At 38.9% G+C, this 17263-nt stretch overlaps 2 protein-coding genes and 1 non-coding gene across 3 annotated transcripts; 2 read left to right on the forward strand and 1 right to left on the reverse strand.

Annotated features, from left to right (window-relative positions):
• The first annotated feature begins 1232 nt into the window (after nt 1–1232).
• On the forward strand, nt 1233–6215 carry LOC130934033 (uncharacterized). The gene has a single exon (XM_057863626.1). It carries the CDS (start codon nt 1233–1235, stop codon nt 6213–6215), a length of 4983 nt encoding a protein of 1660 aa, XP_057719609.1.
• Nucleotides 6216–9655: 3440 nt separating this feature from the next.
• LOC130944894 (uncharacterized) lies at nt 9656–11681 on the forward strand. The gene is made up of 3 exons (XM_057873480.1): nt 9656–10222; nt 10340–10450; nt 10839–11681. Exons 1-3 carry the CDS (start codon nt 9656–9658, stop codon nt 11421–11423), a joined length of 1263 nt encoding a protein of 420 aa, XP_057729463.1. The 3' UTR covers nt 11424–11681.
• Nucleotides 11682–15521: 3840 nt separating this feature from the next.
• On the reverse strand, nt 15522–15594 carry TRNAF-GAA (transfer RNA phenylalanine (anticodon GAA)). The gene has a single exon. It is a non-coding gene; the product is annotated as a tRNA-Phe (tRNA).
• Between the last annotated feature and the right edge of the window lie 1669 nt (nt 15595–17263).

Genomic DNA, 17263 nt, shown 5'->3' on the forward strand with positions numbered 1-17263 from the left:
TCCCTCTCGAACCTTATTCTGATACCAAATTGTCATGGTCTTGGACACACTCTAATACTACTGTGCCGGCACTCAGACTTACTCAACCTCTTGAGTTAAGACCAAGTCAGCTTAACCATCAATACTTAGCAAGAAAGCTAAGAACACAAGGAAAAAAAAGTTTTGGTGGACAAAATATTTTATTACTCATGTGTCTATTACAAAATGACCACTACACTCAAACTCTAACTCTTACTTCTATTTATAGTCATTCACCTCTTTAATGGATAGTTAGGATTAAATCTAATCAATGGTCCATATTGATCATCTGGAACTTTCACTACAAATATCTATCATATCACATTTTTTTAAATACTTTTAGATTATTTCATACCACTCTTTATATATCTACATTTTTCTAAAATACTATATGACCTTCCAAAATCTTTTAAAATTTTTTAAAATATTCTAAAATTTTTTAAAACATTCTAAAACGTTTTGAAATTATTTAAAATATTTTTAAAGACTCAAAAAATTATATAAATACTATTAAATTTAGCATTCTAAAATTAGATAGAAGTTTTTAATTGTAACTGATACGTTACCTGTATCCTCGGCCGCCCGGCATACTCGGCAAACAAACATTTCGAGGCCGACGTTGCACCAACCGCCCGATAAGCTCGGCAGGTACGCAGATAAGCTCGGCCTCACCCAACCAAATAAAAAGACACGTGCATCACAAGGCTCAGTCCCCGTATCAACCATCCGAAAATCCCGGCCCATGATCCGGACCGAACAGCATTTCCCAACTAAAGATAAGAAACGTGGTCAGATGATTCACAGCACCAAAACAGAACAAATCTTAACTAATCTATAAACTAGGACTCACCCACTAACGGGTAGAAACTAACTCCTATAAAGCATAGCTTACACTAGACTAAGTCTCAGGTTCTATCACACTCAGTCTCTTACTCTTTACTCTAAACTCATTTACTCTCTCTCTCTCTTCTGAGATTATTACTGACTTGAGCGTCGGAGTATCTTGTGCAGGTATTCCCGCCGCGGTGTTTGATTCCGGCCGACGTCAAGCTCTTCCCTTTTACCGGCGGCCAGTTTGGAAGTGCTTAAGCTCGGCCTCCCTGGTGTTCGGACGAATCACTTGGCGCCCACTGTGGGGCCCGGAGTACATCTAACCCCATTTTTTCCTTTGTCTAGTATTCTACTTTATTTTGCAGGATTCCCGATCCTCGGACATGGCTGACAAGGAAAATCCACAACTATCACAGGATGACCTCCTGGCTCAGATCGCTGAGCTTCAGGCCGAGGTACGGAGGATAGCCGAGCTCTCAACGCAAAACAATGGAGAGAACTCCAAAGGCTCGGCTCATAACGCCACAGACCCCTTGAACATCACCCCGCCAAAGGAGAAGCTCACCCTCGACAACCCCTTCTCCGAGGAGATCACAAATTATCAGATGCCAAAGAACTTTACTCTTCCGACTGCACTGGAACCGTACAAAGGATTCGGAGACCCCCGAGCCCACATAAAGAAGTTCCAGTCAATGATGTTTTTCAACGGCCCCAAGAACGAGCCTGTCCTTTGCCGAGCATTCCCAACCTACCTCGACGGCGCGGCATTACTCTGGTTCTCCAAACTCCCTGAGGGATCAATTTCCTCTTTCGAGGACCTCGCCAGATCATTCATCGATTACTTTGCCGCGTCAAGAATCTATGTACATGGATCGGACTATCTCGGCACCATCAAACAAGGCCAGCATGAGAGCCTTAAAGATTACATGACCCGATTCGCTGACGCTACCATGGAGATCCAAGACTTGGACCCAGCCGTTCACCTGCACGCCCTCAAAGCCGGCCTCAGGCCCGGCAAATTTCGGGAGACTATTGCCATAACGAAGCCAAAAACCCTAGAGGAGTTCCGAGAAAGGGCGGCAGGTCAAATGGAAATCGAAGAACTTCGAGAAGCTCAGAAATCAGACAAACGACCACACAGGAAAGATGAGGAAAGGACCTTCAGATCTCCAGGCAATAGAGACACAAAGAAACCCTCTAAACCAGCATCAAAGTACAACACCTACACCAGATTCAACACCAGAAGAGAAAACATCATCAGAGAAATCCTCAACGCCAAAATCATTAAACCACCAGCCCGAGCAGGGAACTACCAGGATCAACGATTCGTGGACAAGACAAAACATTGCGCCTTCCACCGGAAGTTCGGTCATACAACAGATGACTGCATCGTCGCAAAGGACCTCCTGGAAAGACTAGCACGCCAAGGTCTCCTGGACAAGTACATCGAGACCCGGAAGGGCAAGGGAGGAAACTCGGACAGGATAGAGCATAAGCAAGCAACGGCTGACGACAAAAAAGAAAGGATCACTCCTGACCCGCCAAGAGGAGTTATTAACCACATATCGGGAGGATTCGCAGGCGGAGGAGAAACAAGCTCGGCCAGAAAGCGGAGCTACAGAGCAATGCTGGCAATCGAAGGAACCATACAACCAAAGAAGGACAAAGGACCAGACGTCACAATATCATTCAACCAAACAGACTTCAAATCGGCAAGCCCTAACCTCGACGACCCCGTGGTAATTTCAATCCAGGTTGGAGATCTGTTGGTAAGAAAAACATTGTTAGACCCAGGTAGTAGTGCTGATGTTTTGTTTTATTCTACTTTTACAAAAATGAAATTATCTGAAAAATTGATACAACCTTCCTCTGGAGAGCTAATTGGGTTCTCCGGAGAGAGAGTCCCCATCATGGGACACATATGGCTAAAGACCACAATGGGAGAGATCCCTATGGCAAAATCAATTGATATTCAATATCTAATAGTAGACTGTTACAGCCCTTATAATATTATACTTGGGAGACCCGCTCTGAACACATTCAGGGCAGTGGTGTCCACATTACATCTCTGTGTCAAGTTTCCAGTGCAGGAAAACAAGATCGCTACAGTGTATGCCGACCATCAAGAAGCTCGGCAATGCTACAACGCTGGTCTAAAACCAGTACAAACAAAACAGGAAGCTCGGCCCCAGGTCCAAGCCATCCAAATGTCTGCCAACACAGCGACACTGGCCGATCTTGACCCTAGGGAAGACCTCGGCGAAAGACCTCGGCCAATGGACAATCTTCAACAAGTAACACTAACAGCAGACGACAACCAATACACATATGTTGGAGAAGCATTAGAAGGGGCAGAACGAGCAAGACTCATTCAAATACTGCGAAGGAACGCTGACCTTTTCGCATGGACACCAGATGACATGCCCGGGATAAACCCCGAGGTCATCTGCCACAAGCTGGCAATCGACAAAACAGTCCGACCAGTCGCACAGAAGAAGAGGAACCTCGGAGACGAAAAAAGACAAGCAGCACTTGAAGAAACCCGAAAGCTCCTCAATGCAGGTTTCATAAGAGAGATTCGCTTCACCACATGGTTGTCCAACGTGGTAATGGTAAGGAAGAGTTCAGGTAAATGGCGCATGTGCGTCGACTTTACAAATTTAAATAAAGCCTGTCCTAAAGATGCATACCCATTGCCTTACATTGATAAATTAGTTGACAACGCCTCTGGTTTCAAAGCTTTGAGTTTTATGGATGCATACTCTGGCTATAACCAGATTCTGATGCATCCAGAAGACCAAAGCAAGACGGCTTTTATAACAGAACATGGAAATTTTTGTTACAAGGTAATGCCCTTTGGCCTAAAGAATGCAGGTGCGACGTATCAGAGGTTAATGGACAAGGTATTCCAACATCAGATAGGCCGCAATATGGAGGTCTATGTAGATGACATGGTAGCCAAAACACCCATGCAGGGGTCACATTGTGATGACTTATCAGAAATCTTCAAACAACTCCGAGCATACAACATGAGACTCAATCCAGACAAATGTGCTTTTGGAGTCCAAGGAGGGAAGTTCCTCGGATTCATGTTAACATCTCGAGGCATCGAGGCCAACCCAGAAAAGTGTAAGGCCGTGCTAAACATGACAAGCCCAAGAACAGTAAAAGAAGTCCAGCAACTTGCAGGACGAATAGCCGCCTTGTCACGTTTCCTACCTGCAGTGGCAAACCGATCTTATCACTTTTTCCAGACATTCTCTAAAGGCAAGAAGTTCAAATGGACAGACGAATGTGAAAATGCCTTCACCGAACTTAAACAACACTTGACATCGCCACCAATCCTCCAGAAACCCGAGACAGGTAACCCATTATATTTATATTTATCAGTATCTAACCATGCTATAAGCTCGGTTTTGGTGACAGAAACAGGGAAAAAGCAGAACCCAGTATATTTCATCAGTAGGGTACTGCAACCAGCAGAAACAAGGTACCCGAAGATAGAACAATTGGTGCTGGCACTAATCACAACAGCAAGAAGACTGCGGCACTATTTCCAGAGCCACACAATCATAGTACGAACGGACCAACCATTAAGGCAGATACTAACCAGACCCGAGCTCGCCGGCAGATTAATAAAATGGTCGGTCGAGCTCTCCGAGTTCGATATTCGGTATGAATCAAGGAAAACACTAAAGTCACAGGTTCTGGCCGACTTTATATCAGAGATGACAAATGACACATACAACACAGACGTGAGATGGACCATACATGTCGATGGAGCATCAAACAAAGAAGGCAGTGGGGCTGGGATACTACTCAAAGAAGGAGACAAAGTGGTGGCCGAGCAGTCACTACAGTTCCGCTTCAACGCAAGCAACAATCAATCGGAATATGAGGCCCTACTCGCTGGACTAAAGCTCGCCCTACAACTGCAAATACCTCGAATAACAGCCTACTGCGACTCCTCGTTAGTGGTACATCAAATAAAGGGCGAATTTCAGGTAAAAGATCCTTTGTTAGAGAAATATTGGCTCATAACAAAGGATCTAATTTCAAAATTTAAAGAATTTGATATTATTCATGTAAACCGAGAACACAATACCAGGGCCGACGTGTTATCTAAACTAGCCACAACTCGGCAAACCGAGAACACGTCGGCACTGTCCCAGCTAACGCTTGACAAACCAAGTTTTGAGCAGGATACAATTCTGAGTATTACACAGGCCCCAGATTGGCGAACACCTTTTTTCAATTACATCAACACAGGCACTATACCAAACGACGAGCCGAACTTGCCACTCTTCCGACGAAGAGCAAGCTATTATACAGTACTCGGAAACACTTTGTACAGACGAGGGCATTCACAACCACTACTTAAGTGCATTAGCAACGAGGAGGCCGAGGAGGTCATGGCCGAAACACACGAAGGAGTCTGCGGCAACCATATCGGCGGCCGAGCATTAGCAGCAAAGATCCTGCGAACAGGATATTATTGGCCGACGATAAAACAGGACTGCAGCTCCAAAGTTAAGGCATGTGATAATTGTCAAAAGCATGCCACCCTCTTCGAGACCCCAGCCGAAGAGCTCCACACCATAGAGGTAAGCTGGCCTTTCGATAGGTGGGGATTAGATATCCTCGGACCTTTCCCGAAAGCGCCAGGCCAGGTAAAGTTCCTCTTGGTTTCAATAGATTATTTCTCTAAGTGGATAGAGGCACAACCGCTAGCACACATAACGGCAGAAAAAGTGCGATCTTTTTTATGGAAAAATATCATATGTAGATATGGTATACCAAGAGAGATAATCTCGGATAATGGGAGACAATTCACAGATCATAAGCTCGCCGCTTTTCTAACAAACTTTAACATCAAACATCATTTCAGCTCAGTAGAGCACCCGCAAACTAACGGACAAGTTGAATCAGCTAACAGAATTATCTTGCAGGGATTAAAGAAAAAACTCGGCGACGCTAAGGGAGAATGGGCAGATCTCATTCCAGAAGTTCTATGGAGTTACAACACTAGCATTCAATCTGCCACAGGGGAGACCCCCTTCAAACTGGTATATGGCGCAGAAGCACTTATCCCAGTAGAGGTCAGCGTCCCAACATTAAGGACCGAGCTCTATGATCAAACGAGCAACCTACAAGCTCGGACAGCCGAACTAGACCTCATCGAAGAAGAAAGAGACATCTCCGCCAAAAAGCGAGCCAGAAAACAATACCTAGAGCAAAGACACAACAGGAAAGTTTCCAGATCTTCAACAATGGAGATCTCGTGCTTAGGCGAAGAGGAGCCCGGAAACCTCCAGGACATGGCAAATGGCGGCAAACTGGGAAGGACCTTTTCGAGTACTTCATAATCTCGGAAAGGGGGCTTACAAGCTCGAAACTCTTCAAGGAGATCAACTTCCAGGAACATGGAACATTTCCTCCTTAAGAAAATATCAGTCATGATGTAACATATAATTTGCGAATGATGGTACTCTTTTTCCCTCCGAAGGTTTTTTCCCAAAATACATGGGTTTTACTCGGAAAGGGTTTTAACGAGGCCGGACGCAGCAAACCATTGTACTCGTACGAACTATTGAACAACGGTTCACATTTTGACAGTTAAAACGTATATTCCAAAAAATTCGAGCATAATCCTCGGAACCTTACCATCACTAACCGAGCTTAATTCTCGGAAAATCCCAACCACAAAAGCAACTCAAAATTTGAGTAACATACTAATCCGAGCTTCATACTCGGAACTCAACATGCGCATGCCGAGCATAATACTCGGACAAGTACATTATCGTCATCCAAAACTAACCCGAGCCTCATCATACTCGGAGCACAATCCTCACGTTCCGAAAGTAATACTCTCGGAGAAACGCGTGCAAATATAAACAAGCACAAACAATAACTAAGCTATTTGATCGAAATCTCAAAGGCTCGTTTAAACAGAAGCCCTTTACTTAGAACCTCAACTCTCCTCATTAATGATTTGATCAAATGATGGCTGCTACCACCTTTCATGCACATACGCAATCATTTCTCAAATAAGGACATACTGGTACGCTTTATCGAAGTACCAGACTTCATTTTCAAATAACATAAGTTATGATCAAGCCGAGCCATACACTCGGAACACAAAATATAACTACCAAGATCAATTCTCAAATTTGTTCAACAAAACAAAAACAGTCACAAAACCAAAAAGTTATTACACCTTGTACAAAATAAAAAACTAAAGCCTATTCTGCCTTATCCCCAATGCTAGATTCCCCGCTATCAGCAGCGTCATCATCCACAAGCCGCCCGTTCACAACCACCTTAGTTGCATCAAGCATGTCCGCATCTGACCCAGGAAACAACACCCGAACTTGAGACACAGCGCACTCAAACCCTTGAGCATATGATTCATAAACCTCAGTCTGCAACTCCTTCACCCTAGACCCCAAGCGATCATTGTCAGCCTTAACAGTTTTCATCTCCTCCTCATAGGAAAGGTGAAGACGTTCTTTCTCAGCAAGCTCGGACTCCTTCAATTCCAACGAAGAGGACAACTCCCTAATAGTCTTCTCCTTTTTCTCCAAAGCCGAAGACAACTCGGCAACATCCACAGCAGACTTGTTCTCTCTCTCAAAAACTAGCTCTTGAGCACGGCCAACAGCTACCATACGTGCACCAATCACCTACAACAATAGCAAAGCACAATCCTTTAGGCCCCAACTTTTCAAACAAAAATTCCATAACAAGCTGATCATCATCCGACCTATCATCCACATCTAGAGACTGCATGGGCTCAGAACACCAAAATAAAGGGAATCTCTCAACAAGGTATTCACTCAAGTAGAAGGGAAACTCTTCAGACACACTCCTCACTTTAACATACATAGTCTTAAAGTCCTTAAAAGAGGATTTGTAAAGGCCAAATATCGCACGACGTGGATAACTACTTAAGTTAACCCAACAACCCCGATCAACCCCTTTTGCCTGAAATAAAGAAAAGAACAACCGAAGAGAAGGCGGTTGCTCAAGAAAACTCATCAGCACTTCAAACGCTCTCACGAACCCCCAAGAATTCGGGTGAAGTTGACTGGGAGCACAATTTAACCAGTAAAGAACGCCGCACTCAAACTCGGTGAACGGAACCCTAACCCCCAACTCAGTAAATAAACAACTATACATATAAAAATAAGCCCAATCATCGCGACGATGGTAAACCCGGTCACTAGCCTCGCAGGGAAGAACCTCTATTCTTATACCACTACCACTCCTAACCCATACATTCGACCCCAATATGTCAACCGATTCCTTATCACAAAATAGAGACACATACTCCTTAACCCTTGAATCAATCCAACCATACAAACCACTCTTACTCGTACCAGAATCTTCCTCCTCCATAGAACAAAATAGAAGAAGACTGAAAGTAAAGATAGGAGGCACAGTTTCAAAACTAAAATCAACACTCACCTTTCTGGCTTATTATTTCCCCAAACGCCGAAGTTTCCAAGACAAAAGGCTCAGAGGAAAAAGCCTTGATTCTTACAGAATAGGTAGCAGTTAGAAATGAAACGTTACCCTTTAATCAAAGCCATCAAAAAACCCACGATCAACACTCCGCAGATCAGACGGTCAAGGATTCCTTGGAACGCGCAGCACAATCAAATCAGTCATTCATGAGGGCGCGAAAACCGAATAAGCATTTAATGCTACAAAAAACGTTTCAAAACCAACACACCCCACTAAGACGAGCTTGGGGGCTACAAGGACCATGCGCGATAGACAAAATCGGCGACCGAGGATCCAGTGACCTTGGTCTGAAAGCTCGCCTTAGTCCTGTCCACACCAAGGCAAGCTTGGGGGCTATGATACGTTACCTGTATCCTCGGCCGCCCGGCATACTCGGCAAACAAACATTTCGAGGCCGACGTTGCACCAACCGCCCGATAAGCTCGGCAGGTACGCAGATAAGCTCGGCCTCACCCAACCAAATAAAAAGACACGTGCATCACAAGGCTCAGTCCCCGTATCAACCATCCGAAAATCCCGGCCCATGATCCGGACCGAACAGCATTTCCCAACTAAAGATAAGAAACGTGGTCAGATGATTCACAGCACCAAAACAGAACAAATCTTAACTAATCTATAAACTAGGACTCACCCACTAACGGGTAGAAACTAACTCCTATAAAGCATAGCTTACACTAGACTAAGTCTCAGGTTCTATCACACTCAGTCCTTACTCTTTACTCTAACTCATTTACTCTCTCTCTCTCTCGAATTATTACTGACTTGAGCGTCGGAGTATCTTGTGCAGGTATTCCCGCCGCGGTGTTTGATTCCGGCCGACGTCAAGCTCTTCCCTTTTACCGGCGGCCAGTTTGGAAGTGCTTAAGCTCGGCCTCCCTGGTGTTCGGACGAATCAGTAACTATGTAACTCGGAGAGTTGGAGACTTTAACAAACTTTTTAACAAGAGCATCTTCGCTTTTTATTTCATTGCACATATTATTTTTGTATATATTTATTTTGGTCTTAAATGTCCCTAAAAGGACTTAAAGAATGGTCATTTATAATATTGAAGGAGTGCCGTTTTGAACAAACATTCCCTCCGAGTTTGTCGTTTCAATTGCATTGCAAAAAGCGGTTTTAAATTTCAAAATTGAAATGAAACGAGTACCACTGCTGCACTGCATCTCCTGTTTTTCATCATTATCATCGTCGTTAATCTCTGTGAGGTTTCTTCTCTTGAACCCTAGAACTCCGAAACAATCCCTAATCCCTGTATTTTACAATTCCATTCCAATCAAAATGTCTTGGGCATGCAAAAAATGCACCTTTGTAAACCCTCCTTCCCAAAAATCCCAATGCGAAATCTGCTCCTCTTCGTCCTCCCCGCCCCCTCTTCCGTGTTCCTCTTCTTCTTCGCCCCCAAAGTGGTCGTGCAAGGCTTGCACTTTTCTCAACCCTTTCAAAAACTCTGCTTGCGAAGTTTGCGACACTCGCTGCCACGTTCTCTCCCTTTCCAACGTCGACGATTTGAACGACACACTTCAAGACGCTGAGAACGACGCTTCTGTGGGCTCTGTCTTCTTCCCTCTTCAACACTGTAAGAGGAAGGCCACCTATGACGACGATTCTGCCGAGCCAGCGTCATTTCGAGACGTAAAGACCAAAGCCTCCAATGACTCCATCCATCTCAGTAGTGATGATGAGCTTGTTCCTGAGGGAAAAAATGCTGCTTCGGGCAAAGATTTCACTACATTGAAGATATTAAGCTACAATGTATGGTTTAGGGAGGATTTGGAGTTGAACAAGAGGATGAAAGCAATTGGTGACCTTGTTCAGCTGCATTCCCCTGATTTTATCTGCTTCCAGGTTTCACTTTCTTATTCTTTAGTTCTTTACTTCTATTGTCTTCTAATGTGTGTGTGTGTGTTAAATGCACTTTAAGTTTATTAGGGTTCGTCTTATTTTGACCCAATTGTGCTTCAGGAGGTTACTCCAAATATATTTGACATTTTCAAGCAATCCAGCTGGTGGAATGCGTATCGTTGTTCGGTTTCTTCTGACAAGGCTTATTCAAGACCATATTTTTGTATGCTGGTATAAAGTTCCTGACTTTTTAACTACATTTTTGTCAAGTTCATACTTTTTACTACATTTTTATCTGATTATGTTGTGATATATATATTAATCTGCCTGATTTGTCCTAATGCCCCATTTGTAGTTTAGTTCTACCTTTGATCACATGCTGCATTGATTATGTTGTGATATATATTAATCTGCATGTCATATTTTTCTGTTATTGTGCATTTTAAGGGGATTCTTCAGGTAATAGAACCAAACATTTTTATGTGCATTTTATTGTTTACACACACACACACACATTATTTTATAGTTTAGCCTGTGAATGTAGTATTCTTGTTTTCGTATTTAGCGCTTTTAAAGGAGTTATTATGCCTCAGTAACATACTCGTCAAATTAATTGTAGTTAAGCAAGCTGCCAGTAAAATCTTTCAGCAGCAAACCCTTTAGCAATTCTATAATGGGAAGAGAAGTGTGCATTGCTGAGGTCGAAGTTGCAGGTGGCAAGTCGTTGGTTGTTGCTACTAGCCATCTTGAAAGCCCCTGCCCGGCTCCACCAAAATGGGATCAAATGTACAGCAAGGAACGAGTGCAGCAGGCCAATGAGGCTCTGAGCCTTCTCAAGAAGTACCCAAATGTTATCTTTGGGGGTGACATGAACTGGGACGATAAATTGGATGGTGAATATCCTTTACAAAATGAGTGGATTGATGCCTGGTCCGAGCTGAGGCCAAAGGAAATTGGTTGGACATATGATACCAAATCGAACCAGATGTTATCGGGTAACCGTACTCTCCAGAAGCGGTTAGATCGGTTTATATGCCGTTTCCATGATCTTATGATAACTAGTATTGACATGATTGGGAAGGATGCAATACCCGGTGTGATATACACCAAAGAGAAGAAAGTTAGAAAAGAGATAAAACAACTGGTACTCCCTGTTTTGCCTAGTGATCATTATGGCCTGCTCTTGACAATTTCAAACAAGTAATGCGCTCTGAAGAATCCGGCCAATGGAACCATTAATCTCACTCAATGGCATGTTTTGCATGCAGTTTTTGTATAGACTAAAGGAGAGGTAGTTGACATTCTAGGTGGGTACAGACTGCAGAATGCTGCCTTCGTTTTGGTTTTATATTTTCAACGAATTGCGTGTCTTGCTCTCTATTCTCTAGTTCCTATGCTTATCACATCACTGGTAGAATACACATTCATGAATGATTCGTATATTGAAAATGCCAGCATATATACAGTCGTGAACTGTCCCCACTTTTATCACTAGAAAATAAAAATACCAATGCCATGTTTGAACTTCGAATTGATGTAAAATCCAGGAGTGGAGTGGAATCGAGTCAAATGAGTGGAATAATATGTTTCTTCTATTGTTTGGATAAATGGATTGCACTCTACACCTCAAAATTAGGAGGAATGAAATTTGGAGGCTTTTAGTAAAGGGAGATTCTACGGTGCTGATGCATATTATCAGCATGGGATGATGATAATGCGTGGCGGCTTGGGAGTTTGACAGTTAATAGCTCTTCTTTTCATTGATGTTTATTTTCCGTTCTCATTACTTTGTTTAGTTATGATTAATGATATTCCTAAGTATTTTTGGTTTGTGGGCTGTTAATAGATCATAGTAGATAATACTTCATATCATTTCCAATAAAAAAAAATATTATCCCAATAAAAAACATAAATTATTTTTATTTGTTTAATAATTAAAATTCGGTAAAGAATAGAATTTTCTTTTTTTACTTTGAAATACATAAAATAGATGATTTTATTTTATTTAAGAATTTCAATTCACTTGTCTTTATCTTTTTAAAGGTATAAAATGTCAAAAATATTTTTTTTTTTATAAATAAGTCTCTAGTAAATTTTTTTTTATCAAAGATAGAGTTATTTACAAATCAAATGAGAATTTAACATATTTAACAATAATTTCAATCCAAAAAATAGAATTCAATTTTACTTATATATATATATTAAAATCATTTCAAATAAAAAAATTAAATTTTAAATAAAAATAGTTTTTTTTATAGAATGCAATCCTTATCTCATATTAAAAAAAAATTTTCAAACACACTCTTTGAAAATACAAAATTATCAACACACCAAATTAAAGATATAATCTACAAATATGGGTTGTTTTATTAAATTGAATATTAATTTTAAAAATATAATTAATTGATTTGGGTCTGTCTTTAATAAATGCGAGTCTTTTGAAATTTTTTTATGTGCACAATAAATTATTTATAAATATGATCCATTAAAAATTTAATAATAATTATCAATATTTTATATTTATTCTAAATATTTTTTAAATTCATAAGGATAACCCTATTTTTTTTACTTGTATCCATTGAATCACCACAACCTACTTAGTGGATAAAAAGGCAATGAAGTTGCTGATAAAAATAATTAAGATTATCCCTTATGAATTTAATAAATATTTAGGGTAAATATAAAATAATAATAATTATTATTAAATTTCTAATGGGTCATATTTATAAATAATTTATTGTACACATCAAAAAAATTTAAAAGACTTGAACTTACTAAAGACAGACCCAAATCAACTAATCATATTTTTAAAATTAATATTCAATTAACTAACTTGGGTTGGTCGAGTGGTTAGCTCACTTGTCCGCTTAAGTAAGTGTCGGGAGTTCGAACCCCGCCTTGTGCATGTAGCAACTCATTGGTCAGTGACAGATCCTTAAATGGAGCTCAGATCTGCGATGGATTAACTAACTTGGGTTGGGGAATATCGTTTGGGTAAACAAAAAAAAATTAATATTCAATTTAAATATATTAAATTCTCATTTAATTTGTAAATAATTCTATCTTTGATAAAACTACTTTTGCTAGACACTTATTTATAAAAAAAAAAGATATTTTTGACATTTTATACATTTAAAAAGATAAGGACAAGTTAATTGAAATTCTTAAATGAAATAAAATCATCTATTTTATGTATTTCAAAGTTAAAAAAAAACTCTATTATTTAGCGAATTTTAATTATTAAACAAATAAAAAATTTATGTTTTTTAGTTGGGATAATGTTTTCTTTTTTTATTGGGAATCGTATGAAGTATTATTCACTATAGTCCATTATCAGCCCACAAACCAAAAATACTTTGCAGTTTCATTAATTATAACTAAGAAAAGTGATGGAACGGGAAATAAACAATATTAACAAAAAAAAGAAGTATTAACCAAGTGTCACACTCTCAAACCGCCGCGCATTATCATCATCCCATGCTGATAATATGGATCAGCACCGTAGAATTTTCCTTTAGTAAAAATGAATGGAATTCACTTAATCTGAAATTATTTCACTCAGTTCACTTAATCCCAAAATATTTCATTCAATCATAAAATTACAAATGGAAGCAATTCGACTTCTTCCATCATAAACCACCCATACATGGTCTAATTTGCCACTAAATGTAAATGATAGAAACAAAATTTTAGCTATTGATAACCTGTGAAAGTGGGTGGTGGAAACCCGAAACAAAAGTTGAGGATCCCCCACTGGGCTTTTTTTATTTAAATAATATAAGAAAATGATTAATTCCCAAAATTTACATGGATGGAAAATTAGAATAAATTACACATGGTCATCTCAGGACAGCACGAAATGGAATTGCACTCAATTCCAAGAAAGGCGCACACGAAATGAAGCCTTCAATTCACCAATATCACCCACGAAATGGAGCTTCCAACATAGACAGGGCCACACAAAATCACCATTTCGTGTCCAGCATCCCCAGCTTGGAAGGAGAATTGACACGCTCCATTTCGTGTCTGCCCTGCCTGCGTTGGAAGTTACCATTTCGTCTCCAGCACCCCCAGCTTGGAAGGAGAACTGACACGCTCCATTTCACGTCTGCCCTGCCTACTTTAGAAGCTCCATTTCGTGGGTGATGTAGGTGAATTGGAGGCTCCATTTCGTGTGCGACTTTCTTGGAATGGAGTGCAATTCCATTTCGTGTGTGTTGCCCTTGAGATGGCCATGCATAATTTGTTCTAATTTTCCATCCATGGCATTTTGAGAATTAATCATTTTCTTATACTTATTTAAATAAAAAAGCGATCCCCATTCCCCCAGACAATAGAGGAGCTAATGATGCTATTAATTTAGATAAACTAAACCATAAATTCATGTAAAATCCATGGAAGCTGAATGAATTAGGAGATGTGAGTGCCTGTATGCATGAGGAAGCTCTACATAAACTATTCTCTCGTGTGTTTGCCTCAAGCATAAGCATAGATTGAGTGGACCCATCAGTTCTCTTCATATTTCAGACAGCATTAAGGTTGCTATTATATGGCTGACCCCGCAATCCTGTGAAGTTGGAAGTCACAGTAATGATCCTGATGCATAGTTTTCAATGCAAGATTATACTATTGGCGTACGTAGCATAGTACAGTAATGTTCTTGCCGACAACATCTACCGTTGCCCTTTTGTACGAACTGTAATATGAACAATCACCAAGCTAAGACCGCGTATGTAGTTGGACCACAATAACAATTAAATGATGATTTTGTATAGTACTAGTATTCCATTTTGCGAGCATCTTCCGGGATAATTGAATTGATTTTTCTTATGACTGAACTACTAATTCAAACATGAACGAGCTAAATGCTAATGTATATAATAATCGCCGGCATAATGCGGTCAATCATTTAGTGTAGCATCTTTTAACCAACAATTAAATAAATGGATATAGTTTATTCCACCCTTAGCTTATGCAGAAGAATGATGAATACCTAGATTGGAACAACACCCCACCGATGGCATATTGCATACATACTTAGCATGAAATATCCGTCATTGATCTCATTGTTTAAGGAACGTAACCTTAATTTATGATCACTAGGGATGACCCGGACGAGAATCTTCGTCGGGTCCGGGCCCCTATCCATGCTTGTAAGTTGTAACCCTACCAGGCAGCTTTTGTTTCCCATTCATCACGTGAACAATTGCAGCAATACAATTACTTTTGTTGCTGGCACTCATCACCTATGCTACCACCGACTATGGAACCATGAAACTAAACAAAACAGCAATATACAAAATGCGGTGAGCGTGGATCGAACACACGACCTTCAGATCTTCAGTCTGACGCTCTCCCAACTGAGCTATCCCCGCAATTTGTTTTCTATTTTATTTAGCATATTGTTAACCTTGTTAGATGCGACCAATTTTGTTATCCATGGTAATTTTTTCTCAGTTAAACTTTTTAATAACAGCATGAAGCCACCAAGTGTAAACTAATAAGTTTTTTGTGATTATTTATTTTTTTTAACAGAAATGTTTAGTAAAAAATATACAACCCTACAATAATAATTTCCATTCAATTTTTTTATTCAACAAATTGATAAATTTGTCTTGCAACGTTATCTAAAGAATTTTTTATCTTTAATAAATTATACAATAAGATGAACAAATAAAAAGGGTTTATATAAAATAATGAAAACATTTTTCAACCAATCAAAATACCTAACCAATTTGTTATAACTTATTTTATATTTATGTACGGAAATTTTTTATACTTTAACTATTTTTTTTTCTTTTCTTTTTCTTTTTTTTATTATTATTCTAGTTGTGACCACTACTCTTTTTTTTAATTTAATTATTTTATTTTTTTTCTCTTCTTCCTACTTCATCATTATCATCATCACCATTACTATTATCATTATTTTTTTTAGTTAAATTTCAGACAATTAATTTAATGACTCAATTTATTATAAAATGACACTCTTAAGAAATTTCGATTCAAAATTAAAAAATTTTGTGTCATAATTAAAACTCTTATTCCTCCTCTTCCTCTTCTTTTTCATCATTAAGATTATCTTCGTCATCTTTCTTCTTTTTCTTTCACATTTTTATAATTCTTATTTTACCTTCTTAACAAGAATTTGTGTCTTGATTAAAAATTTTGTGTCAAAATTACAAAAATTTTTGTGTCACGGTTTAAAATTTTTGATACTATTTTTTGTTAAATTCTGTATAACTCAAAACTCTTCCTCCTCATCCTCATCTTCAATTTAATACCACACAATCAATTAAGTGATAATAAAATACATCATTTTGTTAAAAATGACATAAAATTTTTTTTATAAAAGACACAAAAAAATCTTTAAAAAATCACAAGTCCAAAACCTTAACTCACTGAACCAACAAAATACATTCAAATATATTTTAGAATAAAAAATACATCAATTTGTTGTAAATGACACAGAAATGACTAAACCTCTTATATATGAATTCAATACTAACCAACTAGTTAAATAGTAAGAAAAGTATATCATTTAGTTAAAAATAATATGGTTAAAAATTTTTTATGTTACGATTAAAAAAATTCAATATCAAAATTAAGGTGTTATTTTTTTCTGATAAATGTTTCACAATTCAAAACTACTTCCTCCTCCCTCCTTCTCCGCTTTTTGGCCGTGATCGTCATTATCATCATTTTCTTTTTCTTCTCACATTCTCATAATTCTTATTCATCATCTTAACAAGAACTTATATCATGATTAAAAAGTTTTGGTGTCAAAATTAAAAATATTCTCTATCACGATTAAATTTTTTTGTGCTATTTTCTAATAAGTTTTGCATAACTTAAAACTCAATCTCATCATCGTCGTCATCGTCATAATCATTATAATTATCTTCTTCTTCTTCTTTTCGTAATTTTTGTTTCACCCTCTTAACAAAAATCTGTGTTATCATTAAAAAATTTCGATACTAAAATTAAGAAACTTTTTAAAATTAAAAATTTTGATGTTATTTTCTAATAAATTATGTGTAACTCAAA

The sequence above is a fragment of the Arachis stenosperma genome, chromosome 1 (assembly GCF_014773155.1).
Source record: "Arachis stenosperma cultivar V10309 chromosome 1, arast.V10309.gnm1.PFL2, whole genome shotgun sequence".
NCBI lineage: Eukaryota > Viridiplantae > Streptophyta > Magnoliopsida > Fabales > Fabaceae > Arachis > Arachis stenosperma.